Source organism: Diadema antillarum, unplaced genomic scaffold, assembly GCF_040938485.1.
Source record: "Diadema antillarum isolate AM-2024a unplaced genomic scaffold, OU_Dant_1.0 scf00000080, whole genome shotgun sequence".
Taxonomy (NCBI): domain Eukaryota; kingdom Metazoa; phylum Echinodermata; class Echinoidea; order Diadematoida; family Diadematidae; genus Diadema; species Diadema antillarum.
Genome location: NW_027270969.1, coordinates 969,533 through 989,430, shown reverse-complemented (window position 1 = coordinate 989,430; position 19,898 = coordinate 969,533). Strand labels below are relative to the sequence as shown.

The 19,898-nt window shown below is 41.0% G+C and overlaps 1 protein-coding gene across 1 annotated transcript; it reads left to right on the top strand.

Moving 5' to 3' along the window:
- Positions 1-1,587: 1,587 nt before the first annotated feature.
- Positions 1,588-19,694, top strand: LOC139717674 (glycogen [starch] synthase, muscle-like). Its single transcript, XM_071629176.1, has 14 exons — positions 1,588-1,787; positions 4,199-4,380; positions 5,315-5,506; positions 6,503-6,694; positions 8,138-8,282; positions 9,074-9,191; positions 10,059-10,179; positions 11,728-11,894; positions 12,946-13,138; positions 13,823-13,949; positions 14,705-14,862; positions 16,611-16,712; positions 17,253-17,336; positions 19,203-19,694. The coding sequence occupies exons 1-14, from the start codon at positions 1,610-1,612 to the stop codon at positions 19,335-19,337; spliced, it is 2,094 nt and encodes a 697-aa protein (XP_071485277.1). The 5' UTR covers positions 1,588-1,609; the 3' UTR covers positions 19,338-19,694.
- Positions 19,695-19,898: the final 204 nt, after the last annotated feature.

Sequence of the window (19,898 nt, the reverse complement as noted above, 5' to 3'; positions counted from 1 at the left end):
CTGGCGCATGGCTGAGTAAAGGTTGTCTTGTTGCCTTTGCTGTGACGGTCAAACTTCATGCGGTTATTCCCGCAGTGGCCTTGTCGCAGATTGCGTTGGTAAACATTTTTGTCCTTATCCATCCAGCAGGCAACTACTATACAAGTAATGTATTTGAAATGTCTAAAGTCTAAATCGAGAACTTAGAATGGACTCGAAGTGCAAAGTTGTAGGCCTATCTGCGTTGACTCCATTGGAGGGCAGTTTTTATCAATCTTGTAGACGTCACCTGTCTATAAGCTGACAAGAATCTCTTGGGCTTGATCTCAGTGCAGTGTAGTGGACGGAAGCAGCAAGCCATGGTATATAAAAAGTTAGGTGAAGTTTTATCTTCAGGACTTGTTTACGAAGAAACAACGTGCAATGAGATATGACATAATGATTCCACACGAAGCTGTAGAAAATTGTAACGACATGTCGGGTAGGACCCTATAAAAAGTGTTTTGGTTTTTTTTTCTCACATGATTTTGCCTATCACAAGAAGTTGCCATTGTTTGCTTGTTTTCGTACATTTTTTTTCCGAAGAATTGTTGCCCCCCCCCCCCCCCCAAAAAAAAAAAAAAAAAGATAGAGTTTAAGAAAGAAGGAATAGATTAGGCCGAGTGCCATAAATTGAGAGAGGAAAACAGGGGAATACAATGAATAAAGAATAAATCGCAGTTTTCCTAAGTGATTACAGACTATTAGCTAATATATTGATTAGGCCTACACACTGATCGGGTTGTGTGCGCTCAGATTATCAGAATGACCCCCCCCCCCCATGCAAACACACACACACACACACACACACACACACACAGACACGCACCTTTGAATGAACGGTGTAAAGGTCGAAATAATAATTATGGGGGGAATAAATTAATGGGGGCGTGTTCAACTTTATGTGTGCCCAGTCTTTATTGCCCCTCCGACTATATACTTGCTTTAAAAAAGTAGACACGAAAGAACGAGTCTCTAGGCGTATGAGGAGAGATACAAAATTCAGGAGAGAGAATACTTTCAAGCAATATATTATATTCGCTGAACATTTGTGGCTGAGTTTCTTCTCATACTGCGCATTGGTAACGGTCCCTCTCCTCGCGCAACTTTACAACAATCCCTTTATATGGGTAGACTTGTCAACAAAAGGTCAAGTTAATCCTCTTCAGCAAACATCTTTTAATCACCACTACCTGTGCATAGGTCAACATGCTCTAGTAGGTCGTCCGAGACCTGGAATCAGAGGTTAAAGGAAAGGACAATTCTAGACTAGTTTATTTTTCTCACTACTCTTTCATGAATGGTGCACGAGTTGGGGACATGATTTTATCTTTCAGCGTGTAGTATCTGTCACTGCTAGTAAGCGTGCACGTGCTCATTCGACCTCAGTTTGTCACTGTTTTTGTTTTCTCTTTCTATCCTTATATACGATCGAGGCTGAATAAACGCTATGTTCACGCCAATACCAAACTCGACTGGTGAGAATACTAGTACATGTACTACGTGCAGTGGTGCTAGTGATCGCAATTGTGACGACAACGCTAGTAGTAGCCGTGATATTCCAAGGTACGTGGTGAGGAGTCCGACCAGCATGGCGCAGGATACGTCGAAGCGAACCGTTGTTCGCTCCCGGAGCTCGAAGATGCTTCGAACTCTAGGGGGGCTCGACGTCGATGAAATGCACTTTCTCGGTGATATGGATCGTGGGGTATCAGCTAGAGAGGAGAATCGTTTCGTCTTCGAGATCGCATGGGAGGTGGCCAATAAGGGTGAGCAGGCGTCATTACTCAGTCCCATACCTTGACATCTATGTTTGACAAATATGTACAAATATGTGTAACAGTTAGACGCTCGCTAGTCTTGATCTTGATCTTGATGCCTGATGGTGTAAATTTACGTTGATCAGCCCTGGTAGAGCAACACTCAACTTTGGTTCATAGGTCATGGTAGGAGGAACATTACTCAAAATGTTTGAATAATGTATCTTTAAATACACGTGAATCAGCTATAGAGTAAAATATCCCGTTTGCGGCAGTTTAAGCATTGTTAAGAGTTTTTCCAACTTGTAAACAAATCAGGCAAATTATTTTCAACCATTTCATATATCATAGACAAGATTATTCATTAACGCAATTGTTTTCATGAAAGAAATTTACCATTGACCAACGCAGTTTTCATGATTTACCAAGGCAAAACCCGGCACAATTTTCGCCGATAAGGGCGATATGCGACGTAGTATTTCTGCTTGCGGCACGATGTACAATCCCTATGCAATACGCGCGTGCTCCGCGATCTTTAGCTGAACGCCTTCACATGTCTCGCGAACATTGCGTAAGCGCCAATTCCCATTGCGAAAGCACGTGAAAATAGCGTGCGCACATGCATTGGCCGCAAACAAGATCGCAATTCTGGCGGTGTTGTTGATGTCTTTCTCGTGTTTTTCTCATTTTTTTTCGATGGTAACATCCACTTTCCGAAAAAAATGGCGGCCCACATCGGCTCGCGAAAATTCTATTTTACGTGAGGATATGTTTTCAAAATCCATGAACATCCAGAAAACGACAAAAAAATCCAGTTTCTTGGACCATTGTTTCTTAACTGTTATGTTAAGAAGTACCGAAATTTTCATTTTGGATGCGATATGTTGTCATTTAGGTGAGAAAATTTCACTTTCGTCAGAGATCGTGCCCATTTTATCGGTTGGTTTTTGTTGATTGCTAGTGTGTTAGTATATGTGTAGTGTGCATGTAACAGTGCAATGCTGTGTTTAGCTGTATATTACCGTGTATGTTGTACCTGCCGCGAACGGCTGCACGGCCGCTTACTGACGCAGTTACTCTATTGGTTATTGCTTGTGTTGTGGTAAGGAATTCCAGTATCTGGTGGTTCTTGGGAAGAATGAATGTAGATGGAGATCAGTTCTGGAAGTAGGGAGCTTGATTTGAAGAGGCTTCCAACTCCTGGTCCTTCTAAGTGGTTCAGGGTTGAATTCACCATGTCTTTCGAAGGGCAAATCAACCAGGCCATAGATTATTTTATGCATGGATATGATACTGTTCATGTGACGCCTATGTTCCAGGGTAGGTAGTTTGATATTCTGGAGCATGGTTGTTACAGAGCTTCCATAATTGTAATCGTTGGTTATGAAGCGGGCAGCTTTCCTTTGTATGGCCTCTACTTTTTGGATAAGCCTTAAAGTGTGCGGGTCCCAAACAGGGCTACAGTACTCCAGGTGGGGGCGGACTAAACTCTTACACGTTGTATGCCTGCACTTTGACATTAAGAGGGGCTCTATGGAGGTTACGCCGTAGAAATCCGAGCATACTGCTTGCTTTGTTGGTGATGTTGTCAATATGTGTATTCCATTTTAAGTCCGATGACAGGGTTATTCCCAAATACTTGTGTTGTGACACCTCAGCAAGGCGATGACCTTAGAGTGAATATGAAGTTGGGATAATGGTACCCCTTTTTGAGAAGTGGATCATCTGGCATTTGGGCAATTTGAATGACATTAGCCACGTTTTAGCCCATTTTTCCAAGCGCTTGAGGTCATTTTGGAGAACAGCACCATCTGATGGTGAACGGATTTCATGGTATAGAATACAGTCATCGGCATAAAGTCACTGGTCATATCTTGATTCTTGTTAATCTTTGCAGTTATTTTATGTTTACATAATATTAACTCAGTTAATCAGCGCATGTTTCGGCCAATAGCTCTTCAATAATCCAACTAGGTAGTCGATTTTCCCACATACTTTAATGCATCGTTATAAACAAATCTGTTGAGATAAATTTACTCGAAGATTTCTTAATTTATGTAACTTGTTAGAGCCTAACCCTTTTGCTACATTGGTAGTTTGGAAGACCTGAGTTTATATACTAGGGCAGGCGTCTATGGAAAATGTGTGTTATATGATAGTAAAATCAGCCCATCCTAATGGGTCAAGTGTACATGATGCAATTTGATACTTGAACAAGACTAGCACTTCTACGTTCTAGCATGTATTTTGTTCTTTGATGGAGCATGCTGAACTGCTGTGGTGGTATTATTAAACTTTACATGTGCAAACTTTTGACAGGAGTGATAAGTCATTTTGGTCGTCAACCTCACTCCTTTTGTATGCAGTGTGGTGCAATTTGTCACTTAATTGTGTCGCCTCTCATTTCTCACTTTCTAAAGTTGGTGGGATCTACACTGTGATACGATCCAAAGCGGCATTCACCATGGACGAACTTGGAGACCAGTACCTGCTGTTGGGTCCATACAATGAGAGCACAGTCAGGACGGAGGTGGAAATCATGGAGCCGGATAATCCTATCATAAAGACAGTCCTCAACAAAATGAAAGAGCAGAATGTCAAGGTATGGAGTAGTCCTCACACATTATTAGCATATGATCAGGGTTACATCATCATCATCACCATCATCGTCATCCTCATCGTCGTTATCATCCTCATCATTGTTGTGAGCTGTGGGCGAGGAAAGGGTAGTCCTATAGATCTCCTGATCGAATCTGAAGAATGCTGATCAAAGACTTTCCACACACTATTCCTGCATTGTGCATGGAGGTCAGACATTTAATATGTTTGTGTGCCCAAAACATTATCATCATCATTGCCATCATTATCGTAATCATTATCATCATTGTGATCATCATTATTTTAATTTGCTTCTCCTTTTGTATCATGCCTTTTATTCATTTTGATTTCTTTCTTTCTTTCTTTCTTTTTTAGCTGCAGCATCAACATTCAAAATCATTTAACTATTGGTCTGATCATATCAATTGTTTTATTTGAGTCAAGTAGAAAAGAAGAAATCCTCAATGCTCCAGAAATGTCACTGATGTTGCTTTTGGAATGTCTTCCCCGTGACTCTACTAAGTAACTATGTTCTCATTATAGCTTTTTCAAAACAGAGGAGGTAATTTTCTGTCAGAAAATTGTAATGTTGGTCAAATTCAGTGCAATGCAAGTGAGAAATACAACATATGGTACAGCCAAAATTGTAATGTTGGTCAAATTCAGTGCAATGTAAGTGAGAAATACAACATATGGTACAGCCAGACTCTAAGCAATTGTCTTCAGCAGCTACGCGCACTTAGAAATTTCTGTCTATTGGACACATTATAAAATGACATACTTGCAGTTGGAAGATCTTGACTTCTTCAATGCTTTTTTGATTCGGCCCAGAGATTCATGCAAGCCCTACTTTTGTGATTTTTGACTGTTGAAGATTATGTTGCTCCATGAACTAGCTTCCTCTGTCATCTCTGTGTCCTTTTCTCAATTTGGCACAGGCTGTGTACGGACGCTGGCTGATCGACGGATCTCCAAACGTCGTCCTTTTCGACATCGGCACGGCCGCCAAGTTCCTGGACGGCTGGAAGAACGAGCTGTGGGACCTCTCCCACATCGGCGTCCCCTGGCACGACAAGGAGGGCAACGACGCCATCATCTTCGGCAACATGTGCGCCTGGTTCCTGGCTGACGTAAGACTTGGGGCTGTAGTTTTCTGTTCCTGCTGTAGGACCGTGATGTTGGATATACTGCCCATTATCCATTTACCTTCCCTCATTCTGTCCCAAGCTCTCTCTTTCTTTTTCTCCTTTGGTATCTCGGCGGCATGCTTTAAAACCAGAAATATTCGCAAATTGCCACTGGCATTCAGTGCATACAGTGCGGACAAGCACTTTCTTGTGCATTTCAATCGCACAAATCTTGGCTTTGGCGAAATTCGCAAAATTAGATTGCACAGGAATATTTCTGGTTTTACAGTACTTCAACTTGATGTCTAGGGTGTAGACTTCTGTTTTCTCAACCTGTATCTTGACAAGTTTTCTGATGTATATTTGTGTAGGTATCACCTAATAACTCCAGAATGTCTCACTCTTTGGCACAGATTTGTTAATCGGATATGTACTTTGGGGACTTCTGGAATCATTGTACCTTTTTATTGGGTTGAGAAGTATGATACTTGTGCAATGTTCAGTCAGAAAAAGCAGTTGGTGGTAACAATAAGTAAAGTTTTTTTTTGTTTTGGATAAAGCAGTGTAATTTATATGTAATTCCTGTAATAATTTTGTAGAATGGATCATAATGTTTTTATGGCTGTGAACTATGACTTGTCACAAATTAATCGGTATTATTCTGAAGTGGAAAAGATTTTTTCTTTTCTTTTGTCAGAAAGTTCTGTGATATGAAGAATTTGTCTTTTGTGTGTGTGTGTAATTCTTACAGTAACTTAAGAGTGGATATTAATGGTCCTTACAATCGTGAGGTGTGCCTTTTATACAAGGTGATCTGTTTATGTTCCTTCAAAGTGACATGGAATTTCTCTTGTAAAAGATACAGAGAGAAAAAAACAAACACAATCTGTCATCTCAAAAAAGTTATTCATTTGTATTATGAAAAACTAGAAAAGAACAGGAAGATACATCAGACTGGCATTTATTCGTCTCTGTCTTTGTCATATTCTCGTCATCCAGTTCCGCGCTGCATTTGAGGAGTGGGAGCGGCCCCTCCTCATAGCCCACTTTCATGAGTGGATGTCTGGTATCGGCCTTCTACTCTGCCGGCTCAAGCACATCGACGTCTCGACGATCTTCACCACCCACGCCACGCTCCTCGGCCGGTACCTGTGCGCGGGGAACGTGGATTTCTACAACAACCTGGACAAGGTGTGTTCGAGTCTCTTTCGCATTCTTGGCATTTCCCTTTACATCATTCTGTTGTTTGTTGCCATTAGGAAACATATGTCCTGGCATTATAAGTGTATGTACACTATCCCCCCCCCCCCCCCCCGTCATTTTGCGTCGTAAAACATTCATTCTTCAGCTGAAAGCATCATTGTGTCCCTCTGATGACAAAGTTTGTGGAAGAAAATTTGGCTTCCGTGGGCTTCCACAGCCCTCAGCTGTATTGCCTATGCATCACAGATGCATGGCAATTGCTGGTCTGTGTCTTCCAGTTAGCTTAGATCCAATGCTGCCCTTGGAATCTTGTGAAAATGGCTGCTGCAGAATAGATAGTATGTCACAATTTTATAGAAACAAATGAGGCACATTACTTGGTCAGGCATTTGAGTATTATCCACTTGATGGTAACTTTGGAACAGTCCTAAATACACTGTTTCAGAATTACCATAGAGTGAATAATCCTTATTATGTCCCTCATGTGAAGTTTCTTGCAATATGATTGTGCAGAGCATGAAAAGGGTGTAGTTTTACTAGCTAGCTATGAGCAGCTGGATGCGGTGCAAAGGCTTACTATCTAGTGTGTTATAGTACATTTGGGAATCCATTATTTGCACGCAATCGTGATTGTGTGACTGATATCTAAATTTCTCTCATTAGAATATACGCAGTGCGAGTAGTAGTGATAGTAGCTAGCGACAGTGGCTAGCTAGCGCGGTGCCGATGGCATTACAGAAATCTGTGGTGCGATGGCATGGCGTGTGTGTGATCAATGCAGTTCAGCTCAATTGACAAAGTGACTGCTTCAAGTAACGGAGGAATTTCGTAAATTGCAACGAAGTACAACATATCAGGTACGGTTTCGGAAGTATTTTAATAAACTAAAACTGATTTTGAAGATGATCTGGATAATGAAGCCGCTTTAGGCCTACTTCTAGTCCTGGACCTCCTTCTCTTGGAGTTCTACACTGTGTAGCTCTTAGGAATCAACAACGGTTTAATACACGGTGGCCTCGCCTATACATACAGCGCAGCGGTGTCGTTCGCTAGGCGCTGCATGCATTCCTGCACTGCCACGGCCTAACAGAGATTTCCAAAAGGGAACCTTGTCATCACTCTACTAAAATGCTGGAGAGGGATATAAAACAAATATCCACTGCATTCTTTCGGGCCATGGTAAAACTATTGCCCTCGGTGATTTCTCAACAGTGCCATGCCCCTCGACTTCGTCTCGGGGCATAGCACTGTTGAGAAATCATCTCGGTCCAAATAGTTTTGCCATCTCCCTCTGTAGCAGTCGATATTTGTATACTATTGCCCTACTTAATGTGCATTATTTGTTTTATAAAACAGTATTACGTGCATAATTTGTATGCTATTGAACAATGCACTGTAACATACAATGTATTATTGCCTCCTTTTACCCAGTTCAACTTGGACAAGGAGGCGGGTGATCGTGGCATCTACCACAGATACTGCATGGAGAGAGCGGCCGCCCAGTCGGCCCACGTCTTCACGACCGTGTCGAAGATCACTGCCGACGAGAGTGAACACCTCCTCAAGAGAAGGCCAGGTGAGTGGAGGATGCCACTATTTTTGCGATTTGAGCCAGACACAATATATGTCCTTGTCAAAAGGGGGAAGTCTGTTACATTGAGGTCAGAACAAAAATGACACAAATTATGACTTGTTTAGCGATGCACAGTCTTCAGCTTTACATAATAATGATGATGATAATACATTATGTTTGTAATGCACTTAATACAGTGTTTCATGCTTGTCAAGTAGATATATTTATTACATCTCTCTTCATTTTGAAAGGAGATAGTTGTGACTAATTTTTTTATCTGAAGAAACGTTTTCTTAGCTAGTGTACCTTCAACATAGCATTGTAACTGGTATGTTTATTTGTAAACTAGTTTACATATACCCAAGGGTAATGTATATTAACCCGTGGAGGATGAACTGATTTTACTATAACAGGCATTTCCCATAGACACCTTCCTGAGTATTCTCGGGGCTCGTCTTCAGTGGGTTAAGACATATTATGTATATAATCATGCCAACACTTTGTTCAGTTTTGTTATACTGTATGCAGGGCTGCACACTAACCCATTTGTTCTACTGGTCCGACCTGTCTGTTGGACCAGTAGATACCCAGTTTTTCCATCTTTTGCTGGTCCATTCCTGATAAAAATGTTACTAGTTCGACAGTGATTTTTACTGGTCAGGGACCGTCGAATCAGTGCCAGTGTGCAGTATTGCTGTGTGGAAAATGAAATGCAGAAAACTAAACTGTAAACTGAATTTGAAAAGCATGTTTGATTTGTCGTTCCATTCTCCTCCTGTATTTTTTGCGTGTAGATGTGATCCTTCCCAATGGTCTCAATGTCATCAAGTTCCAGGCCATGCACGAATTCCAGAACCTCCATGCCAAGGCCAAGGAGAAGATCAGCGACTTTGTGCGTGGACACTTCCATGGGTGAGTGGGTGGGGCCCCGAATCAATGGGAGGAGACATATGGTCCTGTATGAGAGGGCAGGTTCTGTATCAGTGGGAGGGGATGAAGAAGTACGGTAAAAAGAAATGAAAAGAATAAAAGAATAAGGTGAGAAAACTCCATTTGCAACGACTTTGTTCGCCAAATCACATTTTTGAGCCATTTTCGGACTGACGAGCTTGTATAAAAGGTGATGCAGCATTGTAAAGGTATGCCTGGTTTTTGCCAAAATGGTGTCATACGACGTGTGAGACTTGAAAGTAAAAAGTCAGCGAGCAGTGCGGCCAAAATATTTTATGTGTCGGAATGGTTGTGGATAATGTCTGGGAGGGGGGGTTGATTCAACACCCCCCCCCCCCCCCCCCCCCCCCCCCCCCCCCCCCCGGCTGTTTTAGGATTAACCAGCATTTTATCATCTTGTTCAAGTATCTTTCCATTCTTTATTTCAAGAATTTTGTAAATTTTCATAATGCATAGGAGGTCCATCAGTAACACAGAACATACCTATTTGAAAGTTTGAAAGTTTGTTGTGCTCAACAACTCATTCTGGGTGTCGGAGTCCAGTGTCAGTACTTTGAAGCATATTTCACATAAGTAATTAAATAATGCAAACAGAGTTACAAATTGCTTTTCCAAGTGTAAAATATAATACGAAAAGTAAACATGAGTAAAATACGATTGTTTAAAAAAAAAATACAGATATTTCACTCTGCCATCTGTGTAATCACTGTTGCCAGTTCACGTGCCAGTGGTATCGAGTTTGAGCGCCATTGTGGAGTAGGTTTATTTTCTTGAAAGGGCCCGTTTGTGTGATATCTGACCTGTGTTCATCTCACTGCTATTTCACAGACATTATGACTTTGACATGGACAAGACCCTATACTTCTTCATCGCCGGCCGCTACGAATACAGCAATAAAGGGGCGGATCTCTTCCTTGAGTCCCTTGCAAAGCTCAACCACTACCTCAAGGTGAGATTACGTCAAGGTGAATGTGACACAGGATAAACGCACTCATATGCCGAAGTTACGTTTCGTCTCTTGTTTATTTCAATAAGAAATAAACTCTTGGGCTGTAGATTTTCTGGGAAAATTTCGGATTTGAGGAGTTGCTCAGTGGGAGATTTTCACCTTGGCAGAGCAGCTAGAACAATGGCAACTCATTGGGGTCCTTGTGCACTTTTAAAGAAATGAGTATCAGTTCTTTAGCTGGCTTAAAGCCTTACAATCGTGGCGAGTGGTTTGTGCGGCCTCCCCCCATTCTGTATTAAATGTTGTGACACCGAATGAGAACAGCGCTGGCTCAATGGGTCAGCTAACACACACTGGTCTAAAAAATCACTTGACCCGAAATGGATGTCCGAGCCACGAGAGCTTCCGAAGGGATCCGAATGGACGCACACTCACAGTGCGCATGCGCATGAGGAGAGGCCAAAAGAGCCAAGCGTCTTCTGGCCTCTCTCCTCCAATCACTGCAGCTCGCGGTCACAATGTTTGTGTATGATGCGCACACACACACACACACACACACGTGTCTCAGTGGCAGCATTGTTCCACACATTTATGGATAGCACTGCAGTCTGGCATTGCGCAATTGCATGCACAAATTTCGTTTGTACGGAGGAGTTACGCAATAACGTACCATTAGGGGTGACGATCGTCGGACTTTAAGATTAAAGATGCAAATTAAGCTACTTGCAGACTGCTCCACTCTTCATGATGGGGGGGGGGGGGGTTACCTATCAGGAGGGGACATCTGCAGGGTAATATACTGGGGACAACTTTATTTCTCCACTTTTGCAATGTTACATGAGTTTTACCTCAAGATGAGTGTTCCCAGCACTGGACTCAAGCTCTGACCCAGTAACAATAGCAATATCATTTTTTGGATTAACACACCTTCAGAATATCTAGACTTATTTCACTTTAGGATGAACAAACCTCCTGAATAACAAACCTTGTTTCATTTGGAGTAACGAACTTTCGTTATAAGGAATCAGACTTACAGAATTTTCGGAGGAATGAATCTTCAGAATTTGCAACAAACCTTCTTTAATTTTTGGAATAACAGATCTGGGGAATAGCGGACCTTCGGAATATCAAGCCCTTGAAATAACAAACTTTTGGAAAGACAAACCTTTTGAATAATGATGTGTAACCTATTTCTAAACCATTACTTTTTATACATGTGTTTTCAAACTAAGTATGAAAGTACAAACAACATTGTGCTGTCTCTAAAATGAAAAATTGAAACAAAATCAATGAGATATTATCACATTCAACTTTGCTTTTCAGCGTATGATGAGTATTCAATAAACAACATATGAAGATATACGCATGACTCGCATGCTCTCATCGTATACTGTAGATGTTCAGTTATAACAAAATTTCATCTTAACGAATGTAAGCTGCTGGTCCTGGGGACTTTTGTTATAAAGGGAGTGCACTGTATTATTGACATGACTGATTTGGGATCCACAGTGACTATTTTTTTACGATCATCGTATATCCTCGCGGCAGGCCTCCAAGAGTGAAATGACCGTGGTGGCCTTCCTCATCATGCCGACAAAGACGAACAACTTCAACGTGGAGTCGCTGCGCGGCCAGGCCATCTGCAAGCAGCTGAAGGAGACGGTGGCCGAGCTGCAGACCAAGATGGGGCAGAGGTTGTTTGAGACGGCGCTGAAGTAAGGAGGAGTCACGTTGATGCTAGGAGCAAGCTTTTGATTTATGATGCTAATCGTACGACGCGCTCATTAGGTGAACAATTTTGTTCTGTGCATGTGTGAGACGGCCGTTCCTAATCAAGCTCACGTCGTCCAGTTCAGGAGGAGGTGCATCATATCATTGGCATCGTGAATCAAAAGCTCGCTACTGCTCTGAGAAGGAAATGCGATTCAAAGATTTTGAATGATTACAGCAAATCCCTCATGTTACCTGATGATGATAATAACAACAGCATTGTACTTTTCTAGCTATTGAACCCAAAGAAACCCCTATAGCTCCGGATTACCATTACTGTCTCTCTATTAAAGTGCTTCACAACAATTATGGCATACCACTATCAATAGATTCTTTGTACAGGAGATATAGACATAAACAAAGTTTTTATAAACAAAGAACACAAAAGGAGAAGCCTTCCACAAAGACATACTTACATGTATTTACTCTTGAAAGAGGTTGCATTGCCAAGCATTGCATACCGAAACAAATGATTACTTGGCAAAGAGATATGTATTTCAGCCACTTGTTGAATAGCTAAAGAATTCGTCAGTGAATGTGTGGAGTTGAGTCTGATATTACTTCGTGTGTCCACAAAGGAGGCTCTTTGGAATATCCCTGATTATTGGGTGAATGTTGGCAGCCCTGCAATACTATGTAAGATGTAAATTGTATTTTCAGGGAGGGGTATTGAGACTGTTGAATATGTGTTAGGTGTCAGTCGATTGGTAGAAAACTGCTGCATACGCGGAATATTTCGTGAGGTTTTTATTTTTGCAAATTTCGCAAGTTGGGTCCTATTTGCGAATTTAAAGACACATGAAAATATTGACTATGATCCCGCTATGAATGTGACGTGCATATATACATTTCTCCTTTCAGTACAGTATTCCACAATCATGAATTTAATCATTCTTGAAATCGTCAGGAAGTCCTGATTCGCGAAAATTTAGACTTTCTAAATAGATGGCTTTTACAGTAATTCAATGGTTTGAGTGAATCCCTTTGCTGTTTCAGAGGGGAAGTCATCAAGGCGGAAAATTTGCTGCACTCAGAGGACCTGGTGAAACTGAAGCGCTGCATCTACGCCTCGCAGCGCCCCAACCTGCCGCCGATCTGCACGCACAACGTCCTCGACGACCACCTGGACCCCGTCCTGTGCAACATGCGACGACTGCAGCTGTTCAACAACAGGCACGACCGTGTCAAGGTATGAATGGCCTCTAACTTTCGGCATGAGATGATGACAAAAATCTGACATTTAACGTTGCGATCGTATCTAATGCTCTGCCACTGTTGTGTACTTTTCATTTGCTGTCATTTTGGATGGACTGACCTTTGGATTTAGTCTATGTGACCGCTAAATTTTATGTTTTTTTTTTTCTTGATTTTATGTTGGTAAGCAAGCAACTACAGAACTCAAAGCTTTAAGTCCCCTCCATAAGAATAGGCAAAGAAAATCAAGTGTCTTTACATAGGGGCACAACCACTGCTACAGACTTATTGGGTCCAGGAACCATAAGATTTGGAGTCTGTTTTCTTCACTACTAAGCCACAGTGCCTCCACTGCAAATTCTTCCACTTTTAGTTCTTTTAGTGTGCCATATGTTCTTACATTTTGTTATGAAATGATTTGCATTCATTCCTGTGTGAAAGGTCTCTCCTATTTGCTTTTGAAGACTCGTTGGCTCACATAAACTTGTGGAGCACCTAAAACTGCCCATATGCTGAGATTTTTTTCATGCTTCCCATTTGGTTAGTGCATTCATATTGTTGTCATTCTTCACGTTTTGATGACTGATGCATGCACTCGTAAACACGAAATACATCTCATTATCATGCCAGTGCTGCCAAATCTGTTAGTTCTTCTGTCAATCCCTCGATCTCCACTCAGGTGATCTTCCACCCAGAGTTCCTGTCCTCCACCAACCCACTCTTTGCCTGTGACTACGAGGAGTTTGTCCGTGGGTGCCACCTGGGCGTCTTCCCGTCCTACTACGAGCCGTGGGGCTACACCCCTGGTAAGAGAAGAGTGGGCGTGGCAGTGTAGATATCAAGGGATGGGGTGGGGGGATGTGGTTGATGCAAGACGCTTAAGAAGGTAAAGGTGTAATTGTTTTGCAGTACCATGGAAATGAAATGATGCACCAAGAAAATTACAAGCAGGACTTGTTGGAGACAAGGGTCACAAAGTTTTTATCATGCCCGCTGAAAATGGAAGCTGGCTAGTGGGATATGAAATGATATCGTCCATCGCAAATGTGAAGTTTACTTCTCTTGGAACAATTAACTTTAAATTTCTTTTGATTCTTAAGTTGTGATTAAATTTTAACAGAGAAGCACTTTGGGGGACTTTCATGTTATCGTGCCACCCATTCTGTCTTGTTTGGTTCGTATCTTGCTTTGTTTTCTGTGTTGTGTTGTATTGTGCTGATTTTTCTTTCAAGGTTTCATAAACCCTCTAGACTGTCATATACATATGATACTGTGGGTTTGGATAAGAAATTTAACATGTTCTTCTGGAGGAAGAGGGAAAATTAAATTCATTAACTATGAATACTCAAAGAAAACATTTGCCCGTGTCATTGGAAAATCAATAGACAAACTGATCTACGATAGTCACACCACACTCATCTTTGTTTCAGACTGTCGTCTGTGTAGTTCAGAATCGTGAAGATAGTTTGCTGTGTGATTGTGTATAAACATTCGGCAATCAGATTGATGTTGTACCTCTGCCTGCCTCGCCCCCCCCCCCCCCCCCCCCCCCCCCCCCCAGCTGAGTGCACCGTCATGGGCATTCCCAGCGTCACCACGAACCTCTCGGGCTTCGGCTGCTTCATGGCGGAGCACGTCGCCGATCCGACGTCATACGGCATCTACATCGTCGACCGCCGCTTCAAGAGCGGGGAGGAGTCCACTCAGCAGCTGGCTGGGGTGAGGGTCACTTAGTTAACAAAATTTATAGAAAACTAAACTACCTTTGTCACTTATTCTATTTTGTATTTATTAACCCTAATCAGGCCAGGCTTTTTGGGCTGTTCTGTAGCCAGGGAGGGTTGATTCAACCCCTCCCCCCTGAGTTTTTATATTCTATATCAATAAATATGCGTGGAATCATAGATTTTGCTCTAACTCAGAAAATAAAGCTACAAGCATCCTAACTTTTGGTCATATCATTCTTTGTAGCATTCCTAACAATGTACATGAAAAAAAAAAAATCTGGTATCAAAATTTTTTTTTTTGGTATTCTATTGTTTTATAAATTTCTTATGTATTTCTTTGTTTTTGGACCAGTTTTTTTAGTTTTTTCCACAAAATTTATTACAGAACCTATTTTAAGCATAATTTTGCTAAAATTAATTAATTTCAGCCATTGAAAGTGAAACATAAAAGATCTTTGTGAATAAGGTGAGAAAACTCTATTTGCATAGACCTTGTACACAAACTCACTTATTTGAGTCATTTTCGGTCTGACAAGCATGTATAAAAGGTCGTGCAGTGTCGTAACAGTATGCCCGATTTTCACCAAACTGGTGTCATAAAATGTGCGAGACTTGAAAGTAAAAAGTCAGTGAGCGGGACGGTCAAAAAAATTCGTGCGGCGGAATGGTTATGGAAAATGTCGAGGAGGGGGGGTTGATTCAACCTGGCCATTTTAGGGTTAACGGCTGTAAATATTAAAGGACAAGTTCACCTTCATGAACATAAGGATTGAGAGAATGTAGCAATATTAGTAGAACACATCAGTGAAAGTTTGAGGAAAATCAGACAATCCGTTCAAAAGTTATGAATTTTTGAAGTTTTTGTGCAGTAACCGCTGGATGAGAAGACTACTGCAGTGTATGAATAACTTAGATGTCACATGCGTACAACAATACAAGGAAAATATGAAGAGAATTTCACAAAATTCCATCTTTTGAAAAAAGTACACATTCCCCTGACTCGTTACCGACAAATGTTATGGGTAATATTATTCCCCTTCCCTTTAGAAAGAGGCAAGTCAAGTGCTCTTTTATTATGCAAAAAAAGTGAAAATATGTTGAATTTTCTTTTACGTTTTCTTTATACTGTTGTACGCATAAGACTCATAAGCTGTAGTAGTCTCCTCATCCAGCGGTTCCAACTCAAAAAATTTAAAAATTCATAACTTTTGCATCGATTGTCCAATTTTCCTCAAACTTTCACTGATGTGTTCTACTATTATTGTTGCATTCTCTCAATCTTTATGTTTATGAAGGTGAACTTGTCCTTTAACAGTCTTGAAAACTTTCATCTTCATTTGGAAGTTCGAATATCATTGAAAACACACTCAGCATACCATCAATTTAATTTGATCTCAACTTTAAGATCGATTAAATCCTTTGTCAAACACCTAATAGCTGTCACTGTTAATGCACAGATGTCTCTGGACTGCTCTGCGTAATGGTGACGCAACATTTGCTCCTGCGACAGTTGCTCCTGTCTTATTTTCTCCAAGGACGTAGGTTAGGGTTAGAGCTGTGATAGGGTTGTTGGTTTAGTTTGATGTGAGGATTAGGATTACAGTTAGGGTTATGTTTGTGGGTAGAATTTATGTCTGGCTTTAATAGCGTGCAGATATTTTATAATGGGAGCAATTGTCGCAGGAGCAAATGTTGTGGAAACCCAGCATAACAGAACTCTACTGACGTTGTTCTCCCCAGTACATGTTTGACTTCACGAGGCTGAACCGCAGACAGCGGATCCTGCAGAGGAACCGTACGGAGAGACTGAGCGAGCTGCTAGACTGGAGGAATCTGGGTGTGGTAAGTCTTGCGTGCTCTGTCGACTACCTCGAGTACCCCCTGACAAGTCAAGGTCGCCCCAAGTACCCCCCTCCCCAAACAATTCAAGGCCCCCCACCAGTGTACAAAACTAGCCGCATTATCAACTGAGGTAATAATGACAGTCACAGTAAACACAAAATATGCATATTGAATTGTGCTTCCAGTCAGGGTATCTATGATTCTTGAAAATTGCCTTTACTTAATAAAGCCTTTTGTTTTTGTCCACAGATGAATTGTCTACGTGTACCTGTGCTTGCAAGCCCAAATTACGTGAATATGGAAAATAGAATTAAAGGTGTTATCATTTTCAAAGCAACTCCTGTACTAAAGTACTGGATGGCCCTTTGCTGCCAATAAGGGGTTCCATGATTTTGATTATGATAATGATGATAATGATATTAATGATGATCATAATGAGAAAGATGATCGTAATAATGATTGTGATTCTGATTGTACATATTCAGAATGAAGTCACAAGATTACATAGTTTATGTGTACACATCATTTTGCTGCATACAGTACTACCGCAAGGCCCGCTATGTGGCACTGAGCAAAACTCATCCTGAATTACTGGAAAGAGCTGAGAATGGAGAAGGAAGACTGGTATGTATTAAAAAAAGATAAAAAGAATCTCAAATTTTGTGAGAAAAACCTGCATTTACAAAAGACAGAACGAGAACCGAGGTGTCTCTTTCTATCTCTCTCTCCCTCAATATATATGTATATGTTTATATGTTTATCCATCTATCTATCTATCTATCTATCTTTCTATCTATTTATTTATCTATCTTTCTATCTATTTATCTATCTATCTTTCTATCTATCTATCTATTTATCTATCTATCTATCTATCTATTTATCTATCTATCTATCTATCTATTTATCTATCTATTTATTTATCTATCTTTCTTTCTATCTATCTATCTTGCTATCTATCTATCTATCTACCTGTATTATATATTCATCTTGCTTCTCCGGTATGCTAGTAAACCAGCTGTTCTTTAGTACACAGACATACAAGTTACAGTTTAACACTTGCAAAATGTATGGCTTTAGGGAACAGAAAAAGGCGCATTGTGTTGTACACAGTGTCCAAGTCTCGAAGAAGAAGAAGAAGAAGAAGAAGAAGAAGAAGAAGAAGAAGAAGAAGAAGAAGAAGAAGAAGAAGAAGAAGAAGAAGAAGAAGAAGAAGAAGAAGAAGAAGAAGAAGAAGAAGAAGAAGAAGAAGAAGAAGAAGAAGAAGAAGAAGCAAGAAGAAGAAGCAAGAAGAAGAAGAAGAAGAAGAAGAAGAAGAAGAAGAAGAAGAAGAAGAAGAAGAAGAAGAAGTAGTAGTAGTAGTAAACCAGCTGTTCTTTAGTACACAGACATACAAGTTACAGTTTAACACTTGCAAAATGTATGGCTTTAGGGAACAGAAAAAGGCGCATTGTGTTGTACACAGTGTCCAAGTCTCAGAAGAAGAAGAAGATGCCCTTGATACTGTACAATACCCTCATGTGACTGCAGGAGAAATAATGTACAACACACTTTAACATAGAATTACTTCTTGTTATGCTTTAATGTACCATATACTGTTAATGCATTACCATCGTAATGCAGTGTGTTACTTTATATACCACATATTTAGCAGGAATTTCAGTTTTTCAATTTTCGGTAGTCAGTTGCTGTTTACAAATTTAACAGCACATAAAGTATTTACTCTGATCCTGAAATAATGTGATGCATTTTGCAGGAGTACATGTATTGGTATGCAGTATGCGTAATACATGATCAAGATGCATGATAATACATTGTAATAGGCCAAATAGCTTGGCAAGCGTTCCATGTGCATGGATTGCACCCCCCCCCCCCCCCATACATCTACCAGGACTTCACGAAAATGAGTGAATGATTCCAATTTCTGTGTCCAATGCTGTACTTGACAGTCACAAATTTGACCCCTTGTAAAATTAGCAAAAAAAGCTTCTGAAAGCTGCTGATTCAATAGTGGCGAGCCAATGGAGTAAAATGGAGTCAAAAGGGGCCTGAGCTTTTGATCCTAACAGAATGTTCATCAGAGGCAAAAGGACAAAAAAGTAGGGAAAGCAATCTCATGCAAGGACTGCACATGTCAAGCACAGTTATCAGGGGAGGGCTAGGGACACAGAACAAAGAAAACAAAAGGGGTGGGTCAGAAGTCCCTCCCCCCCTTGCTTTAATCCTGCTTCATTATCTGTTTGGCTCCCAGCCTTTGACTTCTGGCCTACCCCTTTTGTTTTCTTTGTTCTGTGTCCCTAGCCCTCCCCTAACTGTGCTTGCTGTGAGTACTGGTAGTCCTTTATGTGATGGCTTTCCCTACTTGCTTGTCATTTTTGCCTCTGACAAAGAGTCTGCTAGGATCGAAAGTTCCAGCCCCTTTTGACTCCACTCTTAAAATTGTCAGGAAGTTCCGATACATGATGGAGAAAACACTGTCTGTCCTCGTTGCAGATGTTCCGCTACCCTCGGGCAGCCTCGGCTCCGCCGTCGCCGAGCAGCTCGCGGGCGTCGACGCCCATCCCCAGCAACGACGAGGATGAGGACGACGATGAGGAGGATGCCGACGAACTCGACGGTCATCACTAGCGACGCGGAAGATGATGTGAGGGGGATGCGAATGGACACACCGAGGGAAAAAAATGTATCATCTGATTATTATATGTCCTCCTATGATGAATTGAAAAAAAAATTGATATGAAGCTGCAGAAAAAAAAATGTATGTGTATCATGTACATTGTTTTGTTGTAATAGAGAGGAGTCAATTCATAACACATTTTCAAGGTAGTAGCCCTTATTGGAAAAACACAACGGTAAACTCATTGGATAACTGCAAGGTTTATGTACTGTATATCGAGGAATATTCGCATGTATTTTAATTTCGCAAATTTAGCAAGAGCCAAGATTCGCAAAATTAAGTTCGTGTTTTACACTATATGCATTGAATGTTAGAGGCAACTCGCAAAAATTTCGTGCCATGAAAAAGGCCGTTGGCTCCAGTTCGTGAAAATTTCATGCCGCGAAAATATTGTGTTTTACAGTATATACAAATATGTATCCATTTTTTTTCTGTCACGCTGTGCTACCATGTCATCGTGCTCAAAGTGCTTCACAGCACACAAACACTCCTAACAATGGAATGAATTGCAA

Excerpts from the sequence above, each read along its gene's own strand:
- LOC139717674 (XM_071629176.1), top strand. The coding sequence starts at position 1,610 with ATGGCGCAGGATACGTCGAAGCGAACCGTTGTTCGCTCCCGGAGCTCG. Across the intron at positions 6,695-8,137 it reads TCTACAACAACCTGGACAAG|TTCAACTTGGACAAGGAGGC; the intron begins GTGTGTTCGAGT and ends CCTTTTACCCAG. Across the intron at positions 9,192-10,058 it reads GTGCGTGGACACTTCCATGG|ACATTATGACTTTGACATGG; the intron begins GTGAGTGGGTGG and ends GCTATTTCACAG.